General features: G+C 39.8%; 1 protein-coding gene across 1 annotated transcript in view; it reads left to right on the top strand.

Annotated features, from left to right (window-relative positions):
* The first annotated feature begins 253 nt into the window (after positions 1–253).
* Positions 254–21,530, top strand: part of LOC122805263 (rap guanine nucleotide exchange factor 4-like) — a 1,439,269-nt gene continuing 1,417,992 nt past the window's right edge. Inside the window, exons 1-3 of the mRNA XM_044075352.1 lie at positions 254–292; positions 4,766–4,822; positions 4,939–5,045. Coding sequence (XP_043931287.1) covers positions 254–292; positions 4,766–4,822; positions 4,939–5,045 — 203 coding nt within the window. The remainder of the gene's footprint in view (positions 293–4,765; positions 4,823–4,938; positions 5,046–21,530) is intronic.

Below are 21,530 nucleotides of genomic sequence, written 5' to 3' on the forward strand. Positions count from 1 at the left end.
GATATCTGTGATATCCTAGTGTGGATAGCCCATGGACTTTTATTGATATCTATGAGTGACAGGATAGATTTGTCTGCAAAACACCTAATAAAGTATATCTTATTTTAATGTTGCTATAAATTATATGCAAACATGAATAATTTAAAAATGGAAAAAGATATCCTAGTAAGGTGGGATAAATATGACGGTTGGGTGGCCATATGGAGATGGGAGCATCAAACATCAAAATTAGGAATATTTGCTTTTTATAAGAATGAAATACTTCATGAAAGCAGATTGGATAGATTTTTTGGTAAGGAGTGCAGTGCTGGTTGGAGTTATGGAAATGGATAATACAGAAAGACATCTTGCAGACTATGCTGTCATTATGCTGGTGATGTGTCAGTCAGGGTGGAAGGAGACAGGGTACTCATGGAGATGGGAAGTATGGTTATTGGTTCAAGATGACAGGAAGAGTATGAGCTGTTATGCAAAAACATTATTATCAGTAACACAATTATCAGTAGCACCGAAGACTCAGTAGTGGGCACAACATTGTAAATTAAGAAAAGAAAATGAGTAAAGGTAACAAGGTTTCTAAGCAATGTTTGGGAAATTTAAATGAAAAACTTCTTAATAGCATAAGGCTTGCACTCTAGAAACACGTATAGCCTTGAAGAATTGTAAAATTGTAAACTATCTAATTATGTGTGCTGTTACCAACCTCAGCTTCAATCAGTAATCATTTCTTTAATGTCTGTTCCACTTGATAAATTTTGTTTAACAGAGTGGCTGAGTAGTCCTTTCTTCACTAGGAGCTTCTGTAGATTTCTGTTATGGTACTATACACTATCTCACCACTGCTAAAAGACTCAACAGAAAGGGCACTGATTATGTCCCACACATGATGGAATTTTTGGATTAGATGGTATTGTTTTGTATGAATAAAGCTGTCAAATTAAGAAGTCTGCATACCATATTGTATTTGAGATGTAAAAGGTAGCAGTTTGGGCTGTCATAAAAATATAGTTATTTTAGGGGACATTTTGAGCAATTATCAAGGGGTCAGGAACTGTCTTTGCAAAACCAAGATGTGGAAGAATTCATTGTACAGGGAATTTTTAACATGCGTATTTAGCAGAATTATTTAACTGCATAAAACATTTTCTCTTTCATATAGTTTCAGTATTGTACTGTAGGAAAATTAATACATTTTGCATACTGCAAAAACACTCTATGCCTGCAAATGGTCTATTGTGATGAGTGTAATACCCTGATAAATGAATACATAAAATAAAAAATAAATAAATATTCTAGAGTTACAGCTTTATTAATGAATGCCTTGAAGTGCCACTATCAGGTAGGGGATATGAGATTTTGTATGTAAAAGAACAATTTTTAGTCAGAATAATCTGTGGTAACAAATTTGATCTATGTAGTAGCAGTGATTAGAATCTAGGCTGTATTTGGTTATTATCTAGTTCATAGTTAGGGTTTTTGTATCCTCTATAAAACCAACTTACATTTATGTAAGTAACATACTCACTACATTTTCATCCATCATGTTATCACTTTGTAAGAAATCTAGTTTTGCAGCGAAGTAAAGTACCCGAGAGATATTTTATTGGACTAATAAGAAAGAACAATATTTTCATGATGGAGATAAAATTACCATTTTGTTTTATACAACTGTCAAATGTAATTTATATATTCTATATTGACTTGGTGTCTAGTGGTATCTAATTAGCTCTAGATAAAGAGTCTGTCAAAATTTGTGTTGTGAAAGTACCTAGAATTTAACTGATTTGATTAAAGAACTGGGCACTTATTTGAAAATTAATGGATTTCAAGTCTGCCTTGTAGCTTGGTTCTATCCAGAGCATTGACATTTTTAAAATACCTACCTTGGCATTAAGTTCCAGGTCTGGAAACACAAGTCCACATAGATATTTCTGGTCTGTATAATGCTGCATGCAGGATATTGGAAACAGCAGATAATTAGATTATGTACTTTTGCTACTTTTAAAGTTTTGAAGTTAGAGGTGATAAAATGGTGGAATGGATGTTTATAAAATTGAAGGCAATGCAATCTCTTTGATTACCAAAAACCTGCATTCCAAAACTATATGCAGTATTTTTCCATTTATTCATGATCTAGTTGAACTACTTTGTTATGTCTGAAAAGAGTTATTCTTGAGAGAAAGACAGATTTTGAAAGCTGCCCACGTCTGTGCATTTTATTGAATGTACTAGAAAAAAAAAACACCAAGTGTTTACATATTGCATAATTTAGAGTAAGGGTTTGTATTTTTTGTTAAACGTCAGCCCAGAAAATATTATATGTAATTATAGCTATCATTCAGTTTTAGAAGTAACTGCATTTAATCTGTGGGAAGAACATAACATTATGCAGAAAAAAATGCTAATCTTCAGGTTTTTTAAAAGCCCCTTAATAACCTCACCATTCTTAACAGTTCATCTAGTAGTTTGATTGCAAATGTAAGTAAAAGTGATGATAAGGGGAATCCTACATTGTTCCTGGATTGATTTAAAAACTAATGGAGACAAATCACCTATCTTAACAGAATCACTTCAGCATCTATGCATGTTCCATAGAAGTTGTTTGAAAGGCACTAGAAAAGGCATATGTACTAGCAGTTCTATTCTGTGTGAATAAACTTATTTAAGTGAAGACACCAAATAAATACATTTGAACATACAGAATATCAAATGCACTCATCTTCTTTCGGCTGTTCCCATTAGGGGTCGCCACAGCGGATCACCTGTTTCCATTTCTTCCTGTCCTCTGCATCTTGCTCTGTCACACCAACCACCTGCATGTCCTCTCTCATCACATCCATAAATCTTATCTTAGGCCTTCCTCTTTTCCTGTTACCTGGCAGCTTCATCCTTAGCATCTTTTTCCCAATATACTCCGCATCCCTTCTCAGCACATGTCCAAACCAACGTACTCTTGCCTCTCTGGCTTTGTCTCCAAACCTTCCAATCTGGGCTGACCCTCTAATATAATTATACCTAATCCTGTCCACCCTCGTCACACCCAGTGCAAATCTTAACATCTTTAACTCTGCCTCATCCAGCTCAAACTCCTGCCATTTTGTCAGTGCCACTGTCTCCAACCCATATAACATAGCTGGTCTCACTACTCTCTTGTAGACCTTCCCTTTCACTCTTACAGGTACTTGTCTGTCACAAATCTCTCCTGACACTCTTCTCCACCCACTCTATCCTGCCTGTACTCTCTTCTTCACCTCTCTTCCACACTCACCGTTACTCTGAACTATTGACCCCAAGTATTTAAACTCATCCACCTTCGCCACCTTTACTCCTTACATCCTCAACATTCCTCTATCCTCCCTCTCATTCATACACATATATTCTGTCTTAGTCCTGCTGACCTTCATTCCTCTTCTCTCTAGAGCATATCTCCATCTCTCCAGGGTCACCTCTGCCTGTTCCCTGCTCTCACTACAGATCACAATGTCATCTGCAAACATCATTGTCCATGAATATCAAATGCACTAAATAACAAAATAGAAAAGATCAGAAAAGGAAAACGCTTAGCCTTAAAACCTCCCTTTAACACTACCCTCAAATTCATCTGAATAGTAGCAGTGTTACAGGAAGGTTTTTATTAAGGTAAGATGTAGGGTAGGTTTGGGGCTAGAGGCAGCATTAGGGCTAGGGTTAACACCTATTACTAAGGTGGGGAGGGAGCTGTCCATTACTAAGGCTATAAAATCCTTGTGGATTCATTCTGGAGTCATAGATTTCAGATTAGCTGCTATGCGATAGATTCATTTATTTGTGTGTGTGTATATATATATATATATATATATATATATATATATATATATACACACACACACACACACACACACACACACACACACACACACACACACACACATATATGTATTTGTTTACTGGGGTTGTATACTGATCAATATTTACCAATTTCAGGCTCAGCCCAGGTGAAAAGCAAAAAAATTTCACAAAAACATTAACATGCTATAGTTCACATTCAGCAGTTCTACCAAGTTTGAATGAAGGCATCAGATGTGGTTTTAAGGGTATCAATGCTAAGGAGCAGTGCCATGATGTAAGGGAGCCATCAACTGCAGTAATGTTTTATTAATGGATAAAAGAAACTGATAGCCTCCTCAGGCATGAATTGATTTAAATCTGTTGGGTTTACATTTAAATCTTTGGACTAGATTCCAAAAGAGTTGCTCTCAATATAAATTTCCCCTGATTCCGAAAGACTTGCACTTAGTGTAACTGATTTATTTCTGTATAAGACATATCTGTAAACAGGCTTACACAGGAAGACAGATTCCAGAATATCTTCTCTCACTGTTAAGTGGTCATTTACACTGAGAACAAGTCTTTTGGAATTGGGCCCTTTGTCTTTCATGGAACTGAGGTTTCTGATTTTGACTGCATCTCCAGTACAATAAAAACAGTAGCATTGATTGAAAGGATTTCAAAAATCTGCCATGGGGATTTATTAGCAGGGTGAACAAGAAGAACTATAAACTTGATACAGAAATAGTGAACATGAAATATGTGTTTACTTATAAGATGCATCAAATGAAAACTTTTTTGCAGTTCCCTTGCCATTGTGTATTTATTTAAAAGAAATAACATTATTTATTTATCATTTATTATTATTTATGACAATTCATTTTATTCCCATAACAATTTATTTATAATTTTTCATCTAATTTTCTGTTTTCCATTTCATGCACATTTTATTTTTCAGACACCCTTCATTGAAATACAGCTACCACCACGCCCTGCTAAAATCACAAGTACACAGGTACTGGGACAAGGTTTTTCTTTTAAAAGCTGATGCCATAAATTTGATTTTTCTTAGTTAACAATTAGTGAAAATGTCAATATCCTGAATTTATGTTTTTTTGCTGTTTCAATCAGGTACCATCAGAAAAGATTCTCAGAGCTGGAAAAATTTTACGCAATGCTATTCTTTCTCGAGCACCTCACATGATTAGAGACCGTAAATATCATCTGAAAACATACCGGTAAGTAAAACAACTGCTAAAAGAATTTTTTGGATTAAAAAAATATGTATTATAATAATCTCCCCCTTTCTTACAAATATAAATAAATATGTCCATTTAGGGCTGATGGTGTTATTTCACCAAAATGAAAATGTCTTACAATACAACATGAATAAATATCAAGGTGCAGGCTTTCCTAAGCTACTGTAAATCATTTTGTAGTAGCAGGTAAAAATCATATTTCCCCTGATTCCTGTAATACTATCAAACCAGCAAAGTAAGTACCATAAACCACCTTAAATTGGTTTGAAAAGCTGCGAGGAATTAAAACATTGGAGCTTCTATGATGAATGCTTCCATCATTTCCTATTGACCTCTTCAGATATAAACACAAAAATCCACTCACAGTAATTGATACACACATATGTATGTATATGTATGTACAGGGAGTGGTGAAGAATTCTGAAGAATTCATCATGCTTGGAGTTTGTCCATGCCCTTGAATGTGGGAGGGCAAAGTCAATTAAATCAGGCCAGATAGTTACTTCTCCAAGCAACAGGCCACTGACTGGATCCAAAGTTGCTGGTTTAGGGACCAAAATGTCCATTATGGAGTGAGGATGGAGCTGCAATGCAACTGGGCTGCCATTTGTCCCTAATTTGCATGTCGGTTTCATGACTGAACAGTGTTTGTAATGTAAGGATACTCATTTGATGTGCTCTATTTTCTTGCAAAATATATTTCATTCAACTTTTGCCCCCTTTTACTGGGCTGCACAACTTTTTTTTTTCAAATTGAAATTCAACCAGGTAAAAATCATATGAATTGTGCTCATCATTAAGGGGCTGCCTCTATCTTTATATGCAGCTGCAAAATTTATTGTGCTACTGCAAGAGAAAGCCAACTGAGATCACAACCCATGTAGCAGTAATTTTTCTCAAACTTAGTTCCCAGATTAATAGGGTTGTCTATCTAGTTTTAAACTTATGGCTGGGGACCCAATACCTATAGGCTAAACAATTAAAATAAAAATAGGACTAAAATTCAAAGTCATAATGATTCCCTGCTGAGATCTGAGTTTTAGCTGTGGCATAGGAACAATTCTTGATGCATTAGTGCTTGTCTTCTGCAACCTGGTACATCTGAAGGCATCTATTGATTCATGCCTGCATAAAACCTTAAATAGAACATATAAGATCTTTACATTTTGTATAACCACAGGATCTATTGTTCAATCAATATGTTATTGAAATTAAATTAATATTATTAACAGTAAGGGTAGATCCAAAGCTTCAGATGGAATAGTTCCAACATATTTTGGTTAGAGAATCAATATATTCATACAATATAATATAGATGAAGTGCTTTAGCACATTGCTGACAATTTCACCCATACAAAGTACGTACACCACAAAATATAACCATTCACTTCCAAGCAGCCCTCATCTCAGTTTCTTGCTGGTTTACTAGGAACTAGTTTTCCTTTAAAGGTGATAGATACAATTAATGCATAAATGTAACCACAGAAATAAATGATTATTTCCTTCTGCATGAATGATGTAATCCATAACAAGTAGTCACTAGCAAAATAAATATTTTCAGAGAAACACTATTGTCATGTTACATGGGTGGCACAGTGGTGCAGCGGTTAGTTCTCAGCTGGGGTGCCTTCTGTGTGGAGTCTGCATGTCCTCCCTACATTTGCATGTGTTTCTTCCCACACATAGCCGGCCTTAGGCATAGGCCAATTAGGCGGTCGCCTAGGGCACCGCTCTAGCAGGGGTGCTTTTCTGGTATTTATTTGGGGTAGGTAGACCAGGATGGGGGCATCAGGTGATGTGGTGGGGGTGCCATGGAGCCCTTTTGTCTAGGGCACCAGTTGATCTAAGGCCACTCCTGCTCCCACAGTCCAAAGACATGTGTCTGGAGCATTTCTCCCCAGGCCTCTGCTGAAAATGGGCGCTGTCCCAGTTGGACTTTCCCGGTAAACAAATGTTAAATAAATAAATACAATTTTTATTCCTGTCTAGCAAAACTAAGTAATATGTTCTCAAAAATATACTTAACCCAATATCTGATATGATCCTTTTTTTCTTAAATTATTTGTTCCAGGCTGCCTGATATACTTCACCCAGTCCACCCTACAAGAAACATTAGTGTTAATAGACATTGGTGTTTAAGCTTCTTTACACACATAGATATATATGTGTGCTGTAGTCTCAAACATGAGGCACAGAATATCTACCTGCATCGGCATGCAGCTTGTGGTTCTGTTCTATCCCATTAGCCTCCATCATGAGGTGATTCAGTTTGTTTGTTTGTGTCTTTCGGCTTTTCCCGGTTATGGGTCGCCACAGCAGAACTCCGGTCCGCTAATTATTGGCAGTTGATTTTTACGTACCGGCTTGCCAGGCCTGATGCACAACCTTCAACAAAGGTACGCCCATTCACGCATGTCTCCACGCAGAAGACGCTCTAGCTGAGAATCGAACTGGACAGTGTCTTACTGTGAGGCAACAACGCTACCGCAGCACCACCACTCCTGTTGGGATAAGCCATTCATGTTTTTCTCTCTTTCATGGCCAATGCCAATGGGAAGTTGCATCAGGAAGTTTTGCACAAATTCTGTAATTTTCATTACTTTCTGCTCAAAAATCTGCATTACGGGAATTTATAGATTAATTACATTTTTGACAAAAAATTATTTGCATAGTCAAATAAACCTAAGGAAGCATGGCAGTAGTTAAACAAAATGTTTTGCTATATAAGGAAATATGTAGAAAGTAGGTTTTCATGTGGTTCATCCTGTGTTTAGTGTTATCATCATTGTTATGTATTAAAGTTGTGGACCACATTGGATGAATGGTCAATTCAATACTCAAGTCAAATGGCATCAGAAATACTCTGTCTTGGGATTTAAACCTTTTCTGCTACATCAACAGAATGGTTTGGAGGGACAGGTATATCCTGCAGAGGATACTAGTGCTTTGGAACAGACTCCCCATCCACATAAACTACTAGTGGACAAAGGCAGCTCCTAAATGCTTTATTCCATTCATGGGTCCCCACAAATTATCTGTGGAATGATCCCAGTTATTCTCATTATGAGTAATATATAATTATCGACCATGGACTATGTAAGGCCAATATCTAAACAAATGGAATAGCTTAATTCAAGTACGAAAAGGGAAATTGGATAGGTTTAAAATGGCCCACAAGGGCAGCTACCTTAGTACTAACCTATGAACCTATGACTACATGAATTCTCAGTTAAAGCAGACAATTAAACATAAGTGTGGAGAAAAATAAAATACCCCACTTTACCTTAGTGAGGCATTCACTAAAATTTTATTCTATATGGCTTCAGGATTTTTCTGTAATATATATGGATGGATGTAGTTGGGCAAATGACCAGCTACATCAGCAACCAAAAAATTGACGTTACATCAAAACATGCAATGTCAGCAAGTTCTGCATAATGCCCAGGAATAACTCTGGAGCGGGCTAAACCAAATGCAAGTGCCCCCACACCCCCTGCTAGTTATATACACTAACTCCAAGACTGCACAACCCCAGGGAAAGGGAATATTTCCTTAGCTATTGAAAATGCTCAGTATATTCAAAGAAGTCAGAGACAGTGGTTCCATGTATCTTTAATAGACTAAGTGCCTGCTCATAAAGCATGCACAGATACATATCAACCCTTTACTAGTGACAACGTTGAAGAAGACTTCATCATACTCATTGCTTATAGCTATTTTTGTCCCTTACACTTTCAATTTTAAGGGTTTTAGAATTAAATGCTATTGCTAAATGTAATATCTGGATGGTCACATGGCATTGTTTTATAAATTAATTTTAAATAAAACAAGTAAAGGTAATGATATGGTTTTCACTGTTATCTGATGAAGAAGGACTACATGATAAATGTATATGTTGCATTGATTTCATAGATTTCATAAATATTCCACAGCTACTAAGTTTTATTTCGAGTCACATCTTAGCTGTACCCAGCTTCATGCCACACCTCCTTTCTCCAGGAGGACCATACCATTCAATCCTGGAGTAAATTTGTGGCTACCCTTCCAGTCATCAAAGTTATGTTTAAAGAAAAAATAGAGTCGGACTGCTTGACTTGCAGGGAGAGTTTATTCTAGAGATTTGGGAAATGTTGGGTTATAAACCTATTCCTCCACCATGTTTAATTTATCATTTGATGATGATTTAGGTTTCTGGTTCTAGTATTAGTGGAGATATTGGATTTAGAATACAGGCGGTCCAGAAAAAAATGGTTTCTAATGGCGTGGTAAATGAAATAGTGATCCCCCTCTAAATGTTTAAAAGGCACTAAGCAAAGGAGTAGCACTTCCAATCTTTGTTGGTAGCTTGGTGACTTAAGGCTTGTGATCTTTTTGGTTAGGAACTATTGGGATATTTCTAATTGTTTGATATATTTAGTGAGATAAATCCTGAAGGATACATTGTTCTCAATAATTAGTCTGATTAATACTGAATATAAGGGGGTGATTACCTCTTTGGACTTTGATGCTACTCCTTGTTAATTATCTGTTCTAAATAAAAGGATTTCCTGACAGCTGTTATCATATAATGGTCAAAAGAGAGAGTGTTATCAACTCAAGTTCTTAGGCCCGACTACATTTTTGTTTTATAGTGGTGTGTTGTCTGTAGACTATGATGAGAAGAGGGGGATGCCTACCAAAAATAATGATACCACACTTTTTAGCATTTAGATTGAGCCCATTTTAATGCACCAAACATTTAATAGGGAGAAGTTATTCTGGAGGGTTTAGGTATCAGAGGTTAATTTAACAATACCCCCCATTTGCAGTCATCTGCAATTATCTGCAGATTTTGTTAGCCAGAGATCTTGGCTCTTTACCTGAAGACCTAAGAAGTAAATAATGAAAAAAAGTTTCCAGTATCCAGGCCAGAGGACACCACTGGTCACTTTCATAATTTCTAATGTGACACATGCAACTCAAACTGTGTGTTCTGTCGTTCAGCCAGTTTGCTATCAAGCTTACCACATATTGGTCAGTTTTTAAAGCATTTAGCTTTTGTATGATTCCAGCATGGAATATGGTAAGAAAGGATTTGGCCAGATCAAAATATGCTGTGGGTACTGCATTGTCTCTATAACCCTTTCAAAGAAGTTTACCAGATACTATCCTTCTGAAAGCCAAACTGTTGTGGGCTAAGTCTAAGAATTTTTAAATCCTAGTTTATTAGGCCAATTATTAGAAGTTTCATGGCTTTGCACATGAGGTCAGTAAGGCGGATAGATCTATTATTATCCAGGCAAGTTGTAAGACCACCTTTATAGAGGAGCATCATCACTGACTCATTTTACTAGGTTTCAGAGGGACCTCCTGAAAGAGCTAGGAGCTACTATACAAGGTTCAGTAGCTGCAGAAATTTCAGACAAGGTTTCCTCTCAGTTCTCCCCTTAAACTCTGTGGTTAACTCCTCCATGAGCCATATTTCCTACTTAGCAGATGGAATGAGCAGGGCAGTGGGTTCAGGAATTTCCCTGAGGAGACATTCCTGGATGAACTTGCATGACTTTGTGGAGCCTTTTAAGTCTACTTTTGTTAATGCCCCCTTCGATGGCTCTTCTCTGTTCGGACCAAGAATTAAGGATACACTCACCAAGTGCAAGCAAGAAGGAAAAACTCTCTCTGCTGTGGGAGTCCATTTTTTACTACCTTCTAGACCTTACCCAAAAGGTCAAAAGGGAGAAAAGATGTGGTTCCAAAAATCCCAGAGAGCTTTTCAGGACACAAGTGGTGACTCTTCCCCCAGGGGCAGAGGGGGAAGTAGTATTGGGAGATGCCATCCACATGGCAGAGGAAGGTCCTTAAAATCAAGGCAACAGGAATTAATTCTGTGGTAGGCCTTTACAGCTCTGAAGGGAGACCTGCCTGTTCATCTCTGGAGGCAGTCAGGGATCACTTATCTTTGTACCCAGAAGCCTGGCTAGAAATAACAAAAGACAAGTGGGTACAAATCATAATATCCATAGGCTACTCTATACCCTTTACCTTCCCTATCCCAAACATAAAGAACATCCAGGATGTCCCACCCAGTCAAAGGGAAAAAGGCAACTAGAAATTCAAAACTTACTAGACAAAAGAGTCATCCAAACAGTCCCTGCAGACCAAATAGGATCCGGAACATTTTAGTTAAAAAAAAACAGGGGACTGGATACCCATACTGAATCTCGGCAGACTGAACAAATCAGTAAGGAAAACAAAATTCCGGATGGTAACACTGTAGTCAATATTCCCTTTTCTGGGAAAAGATGATTGGATATGCTTTATAGACCACCAAGATGCGTACTACCAGATAAAAATGGTCAGGCCATCAAGGAGTCATCTGCACTTCTGGCTGGGAGCCAGGCACTACCAGTTTCAAGCTCTGCCCTTTGGTCTCATTACAACCCCCAGAGTGTTCACCAGGTGTATGACAGTGGTCACGGCTCACTTGAGATGTCTTGGATTCCAAGTGTTTCCGTATCTGGATGACTGGCTCCTAGCCTCCACCACCAAGGATCTACTTAAAAAAGCAAGAGACACCACTTTCCAACTCTTCTCTCATCTAGGAATCATGATAAATTATGAAAAAGCTGCATTGTTGCCATCTCAGCATATAATTTTTATAGGAACATATCTAGATACAACAGAAATTACGGCAAAATTTCCTCAAGAAAGAGTTCAAGCCCTACATCAGGTCCAAATCCTACTGTCTAAGAGGAAGATTCAAGCAAGAACAGTTCTGAAAGTCTTGGGAACCATGGCAGCGGCAATAACTCTGATTCCATTAGTACTTCTGCACATGAGAATTCTAAAATGGCTACTGTTTGCTCAGTGGTCCATGCAAGAACTACCCATGTCCCACCAAATTTTGATAACATAATCTTGCAAGAAAGACCTTCATTGGTGACTTCACTCCACTCATGTGTCATTAGGTTGACCCTTTTTTCTCCCCCAGCCATTAGCCACAGTGACCACAGATGCATCCCAGATAGGGGGGGGGCATTTTCTGGGAAGGACAGTCCAAGCCACTTGGCAGGACCATGAGCCCCATTTGCACATCAATGTCCTAGAGATGAGAGCAGTGCTTCTAGAATTGCAAGCACTTCAGGACAGTCTTCTGCTGGGAACTGTTGCTATACTGAAGGACAACATGTAATTCGTTTGATATATAAACAAACAAGGAAGAACCAGGTCCTACTCCCTTTGTCAGGAGGACCTGAGAGTATGGCAATGGGCAACCTCCTCCCAACACTTCTGATAGCAATGCACATCCTAGGCAAATTCAATGTGATAGCAGACAAACTCAGCAGACCAATTCTGATGCCTCACAAGTGGTCACTAAAACTGGAAGTAGCGGAAATGATTTTCCGCAAATGGGGCCAGCCTGGCTGTGACCTTTTTGCCATGTCCATGAATGCCAAATGCAGCAGCTATTTTGCCCTAATCCCCCCTCCATGGGAGTTACTAAGGGATGCACTTCTACACGATTGGCCCTCGGGTCTCGTCTGTGCCTTCCCTCCCTTTCCCCTGAAACCTAAGGTTCTTCAGAAAGCCAGTTAATTGAGAAGCAATTTAATTCTCGACACCCCATACTGACCTTGTCAAATCTGGTTCCCCTTCCTTTGACCTCATCTCCAGGAGGAGCCATGGGTTCTGGACCCAGTTCCGGACCTTCTGACTCATGTGTCAGGGATGCTTCATCCCTCTCTTCAAACCCTCAAATTGACAGTTTGGCTGCTCCGATTCCAAATATAGCAAGACTCCCTAACCTTTCTTCATCTGTAAAGCATATCTTGATCTCATCCCATAAGGCGTCAATGAAGAGATTATGCATGAGTAAATGGAAAAGATTTTCTTCTTGGGCATTAAGTAACCACATGGATCCATTTTCCACTCCCATAGGTTCCATTCTAGAATTTTTGACAGATCTGTTTAACAAAGGTGCAACTGCAGCTACCATTTGAGTTCATTTGACAGCAATATCTAAATCTGATGTTGTTAATCTTCATTCATTCCTTACTGATGGGTTATCGGTTCTGAGGACGGAACCGAGCCGGCCAATATCAAGCTCGTGTCAGCCAAAAACTCTCGAGCCAAGGTCCTACCCAGAATGCTCTACTCCCTGTTACCTCAGATCTCATTTGCCACGTTGCTGAACAGCCATGTCAAGCCACTCTCTCAGCTAAGTGTCTAATTTTTTGACAGTTTGTATATTGTTATCACTCTAAAATTTTCTCAAAAGTTTATTCTAATATTTTCCTACCCTAAAACACACTTTAGTCTCTCTCCCTTTAGTCTTTTCCCTTTATTACCCTCTTTTCTTACCTTGTGGTAATTCTTCATTACCATCATTGATAATCCTTCTTTTTCTCTTTTTGCCCTTTTCTTGGGTAACCATTATTCTTCCTTTTGCTACTGTGATTCTTCTCCACAACAGCTATGTTGGATAAGAAAATTTCTGTTGGTTTCAAGCAGTGCAAGGATTGCGGCCATAAGTTACCACTTTCTGATGGCCGTGCCTTATGTGTCTACTGTCTTAATGCCTCCCACTTGACTGTAGATCCTCCATGTGGGATCTGTAAAAACCTCTCTACCAGGACTCTCAATGAGAGGAAGAATAAGTTAATTTTGAAAGGTCTCCTCAAGTCTCATGCAACGGAAGGGGCGGCTAGAGCAGCAGACACACGGATAGTTGCCAGACGACATGCTTGGATGTGCCTTTGTGACTTTGTGGACTCCTTCATGAATGCCCCCATACAGGCCGCTTCTTTGTTTGGCCCTAAAGTCAAGGATATGCTGATATGGTGTGAACAAAATGGCAAGACCTTGTCTGCTGTTGGTGTCAGACACGCCACTCCTCAGTGATTCTATTCCAGAAATCAGAGGAGTGGAAAGATCTGGCACAAGAAATCACAGGGTTCTTTCCTGGATACATGTGCCGAGTTTTCCCCTAGAGGCAGAGGGGGGAAACTCCAATGGAAGATGCCCCTTTTGGGGCGGAGGAGGTCTGTGAATCTGGGGTTCCAGAGATTCTTTCTTTGGCCAACCCTGTCAGTGCTCCTGAAGCATTGCCCAACTGCTCACCTCTGGAAGTGGTCGGGGGTCATTTCTCATTGTACCCTGCTGCCTGGCAAAAGATAACAACTGACTCTTGGGTACAATGGATTATATCCAGAGGATATCACATCCCCTTTCATCTTTGCCCAGTCTCATCAAGAGTGTTACCTGACATTCCACCCAGTCGAAGGGAAACAGCAGCACACGAAATCAAAAAGCTGCTATAAAAAGGAGTCATCCAGATGGTCCCCCCAGACCAGATAGGATCCGTTTTTTACTTAAGGTTCTTTTTAGTGCCAAAAAAGACAGGGAACTGGAGGCCAATTCTGGATATCAGCACACTGAACAAATTTGTAAAAAGAGAGAAATTCCAGATGGTCATGGTTCAGTCTATCCTTCCTCTTCTGGAAGAAGATGATTGGATGTGCTCTGTAGACATTCAAGATGCGTATTACCACAAAAAGATGGACAAATGCTCAAAAAGATTCCTCCGCTTCCGTATAGGAGCCAGTCAATACCAGTTTTGAGCCCTGCCCTTCGGTCTCTCTACAGCCCCCAGAGTGTTCACAAAATGCATGGCAGTGGTTATTGCTCACTTGCAACTTCAAGGATGCCAGGCATCTCCATATCTATATGGCTGGTTCCTTACCACCCCCACCAAGCATTTACTGGAAGAAGCCTTGCAATATACTCTCTTAACAGCTTGAAGCCTGGGAATCACTATAAACTGGGAGAAATCCAACACAACCCCAACTCAGTCTTTGGAATTCATAGGGGTACTTACTGTTGGACACAAGAAACTGCACAGCATCCCTTCCAGAACACAGATTTCAGAGAATAAGACAACAAGTTCAACCGTTGCTCTGTCACCACAAATCCTCAGCTCGAGCTGTACTTCAGCTATTGGGGTCAATGGCAGGTTCAATCACCATTGTTCCCCTAGCCAGATTCCACATGAGACTTCTTCAATGGCTACTTCTCACTCAGTGGTACCCTCCACAACATCCTTTGTCTATTCAAATAAGTGTGACTCAGAGATGCAAACAAGATTTACTCTGGTGGATGTCTCAAAATCCCCAATAATGGTCTCTCCCTTTCACCCCCCATCTACCAATAGCCATGGTGACCACGGATGCCTCCCTGATGGGGTGGGGGTGGGCTTTGTCAGGGAAACTTGGTCCAAGGCACCTGGTCGGAGACAGAGGCCCTCTTACATATCAATGTCCTGGAACTGAGGGTGGTGCTTCTAGTGTTGCAAGCATTTCACTCTATCCTTCTGTCAGGGACTATTGCGATACAATCAGACAACATGTCAGTGGTCTGGTACATCAACAAATAAGGGGGCACCAGGTCTTACCCATTATGCTGAGAGGCCTTGAGAATATGGCAATGGGTGATAGCTCACAACTGCTTTCTGATTGCAACACATTCCCGGGAGCCCCAACGTGATAGCAGACAAACTGAGCAGGTGAATTCTACAACCTCACAAGTGGTCCCTCAATCCTCTGGCACAAATCTTTCACCGCTGGGGTCAGCCTTGCTGTGACCTATTTGCCTCCCCAACCAACTACAAGCGCAGCAACTACTTTGCCCTGATTCCCCCCTCAGGGACAGTCACCAAGGGACACTCTAGTCCACGCTTGGCCCTCTAGTCTTCTTTATGCCTTTCCACCTCTTCCCCTCATCTCCCAGTTTCTAAAGAAAGCACAACAGTTGAAGAGCAAAGTGATCCTCAATGCTTCATATTGGCCTCGACACATCTGGTTTCCCTTCCTCTGGCCTAACTTGCTAGATCAACCATGGATCCTCAATCCATCACTAACATTGATCTCCCATCCACAGGGTCTGATTCACCCCAATCTAACAACCCTGAAACTGACAGCTTGGTTTCTCCACTTTCTATGATTGCCAGGCATGAAAACATTTCATCCCCTGTGTGCAATATTCTTATTGCATCTCATAAATCGTCCATCAGACTAATCTATCTTAACAAATGGAAGCGTTTCTCTCTATGGGCAGCAGAAAAGCAAATAGACCCCTTGTCAGCACCGGTCTTGGTGGTATTAGATTACTTATCACATCTTTTCCACTCTGGGGTGTCTGCATCTACCATCCATGTACATTTAGCTGCCATCTCGAATTTTCATATTGGTTTTCAAGATTCTTCACTTATGTCACACAGATGCTGTAAGACTTTCTTGAAAGGAGTTATCCACCTAAAACCTCCCTTCAGAGAACCTGTACAACCTTAGGATTTGGCTTTGGTTTTGCAACCTTTAACAGCTCCACCCTTTGAACCTGCATCCTCTAGTGATGTAAGATATCTCTCTTGAAAAACTTTCTTTCTGATTGCAATCACATCGTCCAGACGATTGTCAGAACTTCTGGCCTTATGCATCAAACTACCTTATCATCCATAAGGATATGGTATCAATGAGAACCATTTCTACCTTTTTACTCAATGTGGTGTCAGAGCAATCTATCAACCAATCTACTGATCTCCCAGTGTTCTTTCCTAACCATTCTAACAAGGGAGAGTGTTGCTTACACTCAGTGGATGTTCATAGACAAATACGATTTTATGTGAACAGAACAAAATCTACCCGTAAATCAGACCAGCTGTTTCTGGCTTTTTCTGGTCCTAGACGGGGTCATCCTATATCAAAAGTTACATTGGCTTCATGGTTGAGAAATTGTATCACCTTTATCTACAACAAAACCAATCTCACCTTGCCTCATAGAGTCAAAGCTCATTCTACAAGATCTATGGCAACTTCAGCAGCTTTCCATGCTAAGGCTTCCCTCAATGATATTTGCTCAGCTGCAACTTGGGCTAAACCTCATACATTTATTCTTCATTATAAATTGGACTTGGCCTCCAGAGGTAGAGCTTTTTTTGGTTCCATGGTGCTCAGGAATGTCCTTCCATGAGGGCCACCCAGGAATACAGGTAGCTGGGGACTCTGTCTCATCAGTAAGGAATGAACGAAGATTAACATCAGATAAAGAAGTTATGTCTTACCATAACATTCCATCTGTGTTGTTGATCTTCGTTCATTCATTACTTCCCACCCTCCATCACCCATCCAGAGGTTCTTGGTTGATCTCATGTACTCCTTTCTGGTAGGTCTGTTATGACCAGAGGTAGCCTTTACTTTTATCTATCAACTTGCAAACTCGATCTGAGGTAACAGGGAGGAAAACATTCTGGGTAGGACCTTGACTTGAGAGTTTTTGGCTGATGTGAGCTTGATATTGGCCGGCTCAGTTCCGAGGATGGAACCGATAACCCATCAGTAATGAATGAACGAACATCAACAACACAGATGGAATGTTATGGTAAGACATAACTTCTTTTTTTCATGTAAGTGATTTGGGCCCAAGTCTGATGTCTCACAGACTATGCAAAACTTTTCTAAGAGGCACTTTTTTTATTAAGACCATCCATTAAGACCCCTTTACCACCATGGAACCTAAACTTTGTTCTATCCTGTTTGATTCTCCCACCCTTTGAACTTGCATTATCCTGTGATCTAAAGTTCTTGACATGGAAAACAATTCTCTTGATTGCCATCACTTCTGCTAGAAGATTTTCAGAGCTGCAAGCTTTATCAATACAGCCCCCTACATGCTTTTCCATGAAGACAGAGTCTCCCTTCGAACAAACCCATCCTTCCTACCAAAAGTATGCTCAGAGTCTAATTTAAATCAGTCAGTAGAACTACCAGTATTTTTTCCTAACTATGGCAACAATGCAGAATATGCGCTACATCAACTGGACGTACATAGACAATTACACTTCTACTTACATAGGACAAAGGACTTCAGAATATCTGACCAAATATTTGTATCCTTTTCAAAATCTAAAAAAAGGTGCTCCAGTATCTAAGGTCATGGTTTCAAAATGGCTATAAGATTCCATTACCTTTAAATACAAATCTCACAACAAAGATCTACCCTTTAAAATTAAAGGTCATTCTACAGGAGCCATAGCAGCCTCATCTGCCTTTCGGACTAGACTACCAATTGAAACCATTTGTGCTGCTACAACATGGGCATGGCCTCATACCTTTATCACTCATTACAAAGTGGATTTGGCCTGCAGGAACAGGGCTGCTTTTGGGTCTACTGTTCTGGAGAATATTCTCCCATGTGCCGCCCATGAAAGTGGGTGCTAGGGACGTTGTCCCACCAATTAAGAATGAAGGTGAGAGAGGACAACATCATATAAAGAAGTTATGTACTCACTATAATGTTCCATGGGTGTTGTCCATCTTGCCTTCATTCTTACATCCAACCCTCCTTCCCCTAGCCTTTGGCTTCTGGAGGACAGAGTGGTCAAGTTTGGGAAAATATGTTCTCCGACCTTCTTCTCTACTGTTAGGTTTGAATAATTTGTACTATTACATATTGTTTATCAGCAAACAAGATCTGGGGAGCTTTCCTAGGGCATGATGGGATAGGGATATAGCTATGAGGTAGTGGAAGACCTCAAGTTTTTAAAAACGGCCGAGTCGGAACCGAGGATCGTTTCAAACCCACCAGTTAAGAATGAAGGCGAGATGAATAACACACATGGAACGTTATGGTGAGTACATAACTTCTTTTTAAATCAAATTAAAGAGTATGTCTACAAGGGCATATTTAGCACTATTAATTAAGCAGCAAAAGTATGCTGTTGGGTCCCATTGAAGAAGTATTTTTGGTCTTGGTTTTCAGTAATTGATGTTTAAAAAACTTGGGAGAGGAAGGGATTGAGATATTTTAGGGCCTTGGATAAAAGTCTTGGATTTGAAATTGGCACTAAATTTGTTTGCAACAATATTGGTAATGTTTATTGGTTCAGTATAATAGATATCATCATGAACAAGTTCAGAGCAATGTAGGAAATTGTTTCTTACTTTTTTAATACAGCTAAATACATATTTATAATTATCTTTGGCTTTAGGGTACAGCCTAAGTTCTTGAGTGATTGGCATTGATACTTAGAGGAGTTGATAATTTGCAATGTTAAGCCCCCTTTGTATTGTATTTAAGACAACTCAAACTGGAGACATTTACATATGGTACCACATCTGTCTCATAAGCCTTATAGCAGGGGGGTTGGCAGAAAAGTTAAGGTGTTTACCTTACAGACACAAGTGGAAGGGTTTGAGGCAGTTAGCCTAGTACAAATCTATGAACTTATGAATCAATAACTTCTGTAATTAATTTCCTTTAAAATGATATTATAAAGCAGTGTGGCTGGATATTAAGAAACGTATATTTTCTGAAAATTTTGCAAAATGGTTTTCCATATTTTTGTTGACAAATTTCTAAAGCCCTGCTAGTAGTAAGGAGTCTAGCTGATCCCAGTCTGTTTGCATTGCATGTGGAAATGCAGCCTCTGTGAGGGTGAACTGTCTTGGTGGAATTCTGTCTTTACTGTTAATAGATGTGCCCTCAGATATCTGCTTAAGCAGAACAGTGTTGTTTTGCCATTAACTGCTAATTTTTTCATTTTGAGTGGTTGCTTACTCAGCCATTTTGACAATAATTGCCAGTACATTATTGGAAATGAAACTGGAATCCTGCCATATATAATTGTATTTCTTTTTGCAAGGTCTAGGCACTAGATACTTCATTCAGAATCATCATCAAATTTTGTGACATTGTCACTTATATGTTTGATACCATCAACTTTATTTACATTTGTGAGCCAGATCAGAGTTAAAAAGAAAAAAAAAATAGTCTTGGTGTTGATAAAAACTATCTCTGTATTGTTCTCACTTATGTTTGATAAGTGTACCAAAATGCAGTGATCAAGAAAGGTCTATTACCTAACATTTCTGAGCTTGTGCTTTCCTATCATATTCCAAGGGTGTACATCTCTTTGATATTCAATAACCACCACTTCAGTCCAAAAGTGAGGATCATTGCCACATGCATCAGTGAAGCGTCTTCAGATTGTATACCGGTTTCATTCCATAACAGTTCATTAGTTACACTCCAAAATAACAGACTCTATAGTCCGGTACACTGATGTCCCTCTCACCAGGTTGAATAAGGAGAAAATTACAGTCAGCTGCCTGTTGGGTGCCAGGATCCGTCACATAGCGCATGCACTCAAGTCACTCCACAACAAGTACAAATATGACTGTGTCATTGTCCATGTTGGAGTGAATGACTTGAGACGTACCTCCCTGGACTACATGAAAAGAGACATGGAAGAGCTCTCGGATCATGTGGCCCAGGCAGGTATGACCCTAGCCCTGAGTAGCATCCTGCCTTCGCCCAGAATGATACCACAATATAAGGATAAAATGATTGACTTCAACAATTGGCAAATGGGATCCAGTATCTGTCTGCCTGAGACGACATGATTGACAGACCACGATGCTTTGCCAGAGATGGTCTGCACCTGTCGCCCCTGGGATTCAGGTTACTGGCTAAGGCTCTTGCCACCCCTATAGTGCCTTTTTTAGGCAAACTTCAAAGGACAAAACCACCACCGTAACAGGTACAAGCATGCAAAATCTGAAGGTAATGCTACTCAATGCTAGACGTCTAAACCTCAAAATGCACTCTCTCGAGGCACTCCTAAAAATGGAGAACATCGATATCTGTGCAGTAACTGAGACCTGGTTCAAGGCTCCAGAGAGCACCCCTGCAATACCAGGCTACAACACTTTTTGGCCACCAAACCAGGACCGAAACACTAAAGGTGGAGGAGTGTCAATATTCACCAAGGATATTCACACCACCAGGCTAGTTGGCCAACACAATGTGTCTGAAATTCTCCAAGTGCAACTAACACTAGGTAAGACTGCAATCCAAACTGTAGCTTGCTACAGATCCCCCACCATACCCCAAGATTCTCACTACACCTTTCTAAACATACTGGAAAATATTAAGATAGAACCAAACACCCTAATACTGGGTGATTTTAACTACCCTGCCATTAACTGGGAAAACTACTCATGTCCCAACACCTTTAAACAGTTCTTGGAATTCATAAATTCCAACGCCCTGGATCAACTAATCCATAGTCCCACCAGGGGCTCCAATATCCTAGACCTGGTCATTACCAACATGAGAAATCAATGCTCCATACCTATGGTCACCCCTCGTTAGTCAGGTCTGACCATAAGCTAATCACCCTTAACATCCACATCCCACCCTCACCCCCCAGTAAAGAAACCACCATAAAAAACTTCTCCAAAGCCAACTTCATGCTACTCAAGTCAGAAGTGACAAACTTCATGACACCCATGCAGACGGGAACTGAAAGTTCAACTGCTGAATCCTACACTAAGGCACTGTACGAGCACATCCACTCATGCATGAATCGTGCCATCCCAAATAGAACCAAAATGCTCTCATCCAAAAAAGGAAGCCAATCTGGTGGTCCCC

This window comes from Protopterus annectens, chromosome 6.part1 (assembly GCF_019279795.1).
Source record: "Protopterus annectens isolate FY-2018-M chromosome 6.part1, PAN1.0, whole genome shotgun sequence".
Classification (NCBI taxonomy): domain Eukaryota; kingdom Metazoa; phylum Chordata; order Ceratodontiformes; family Protopteridae; genus Protopterus; species Protopterus annectens.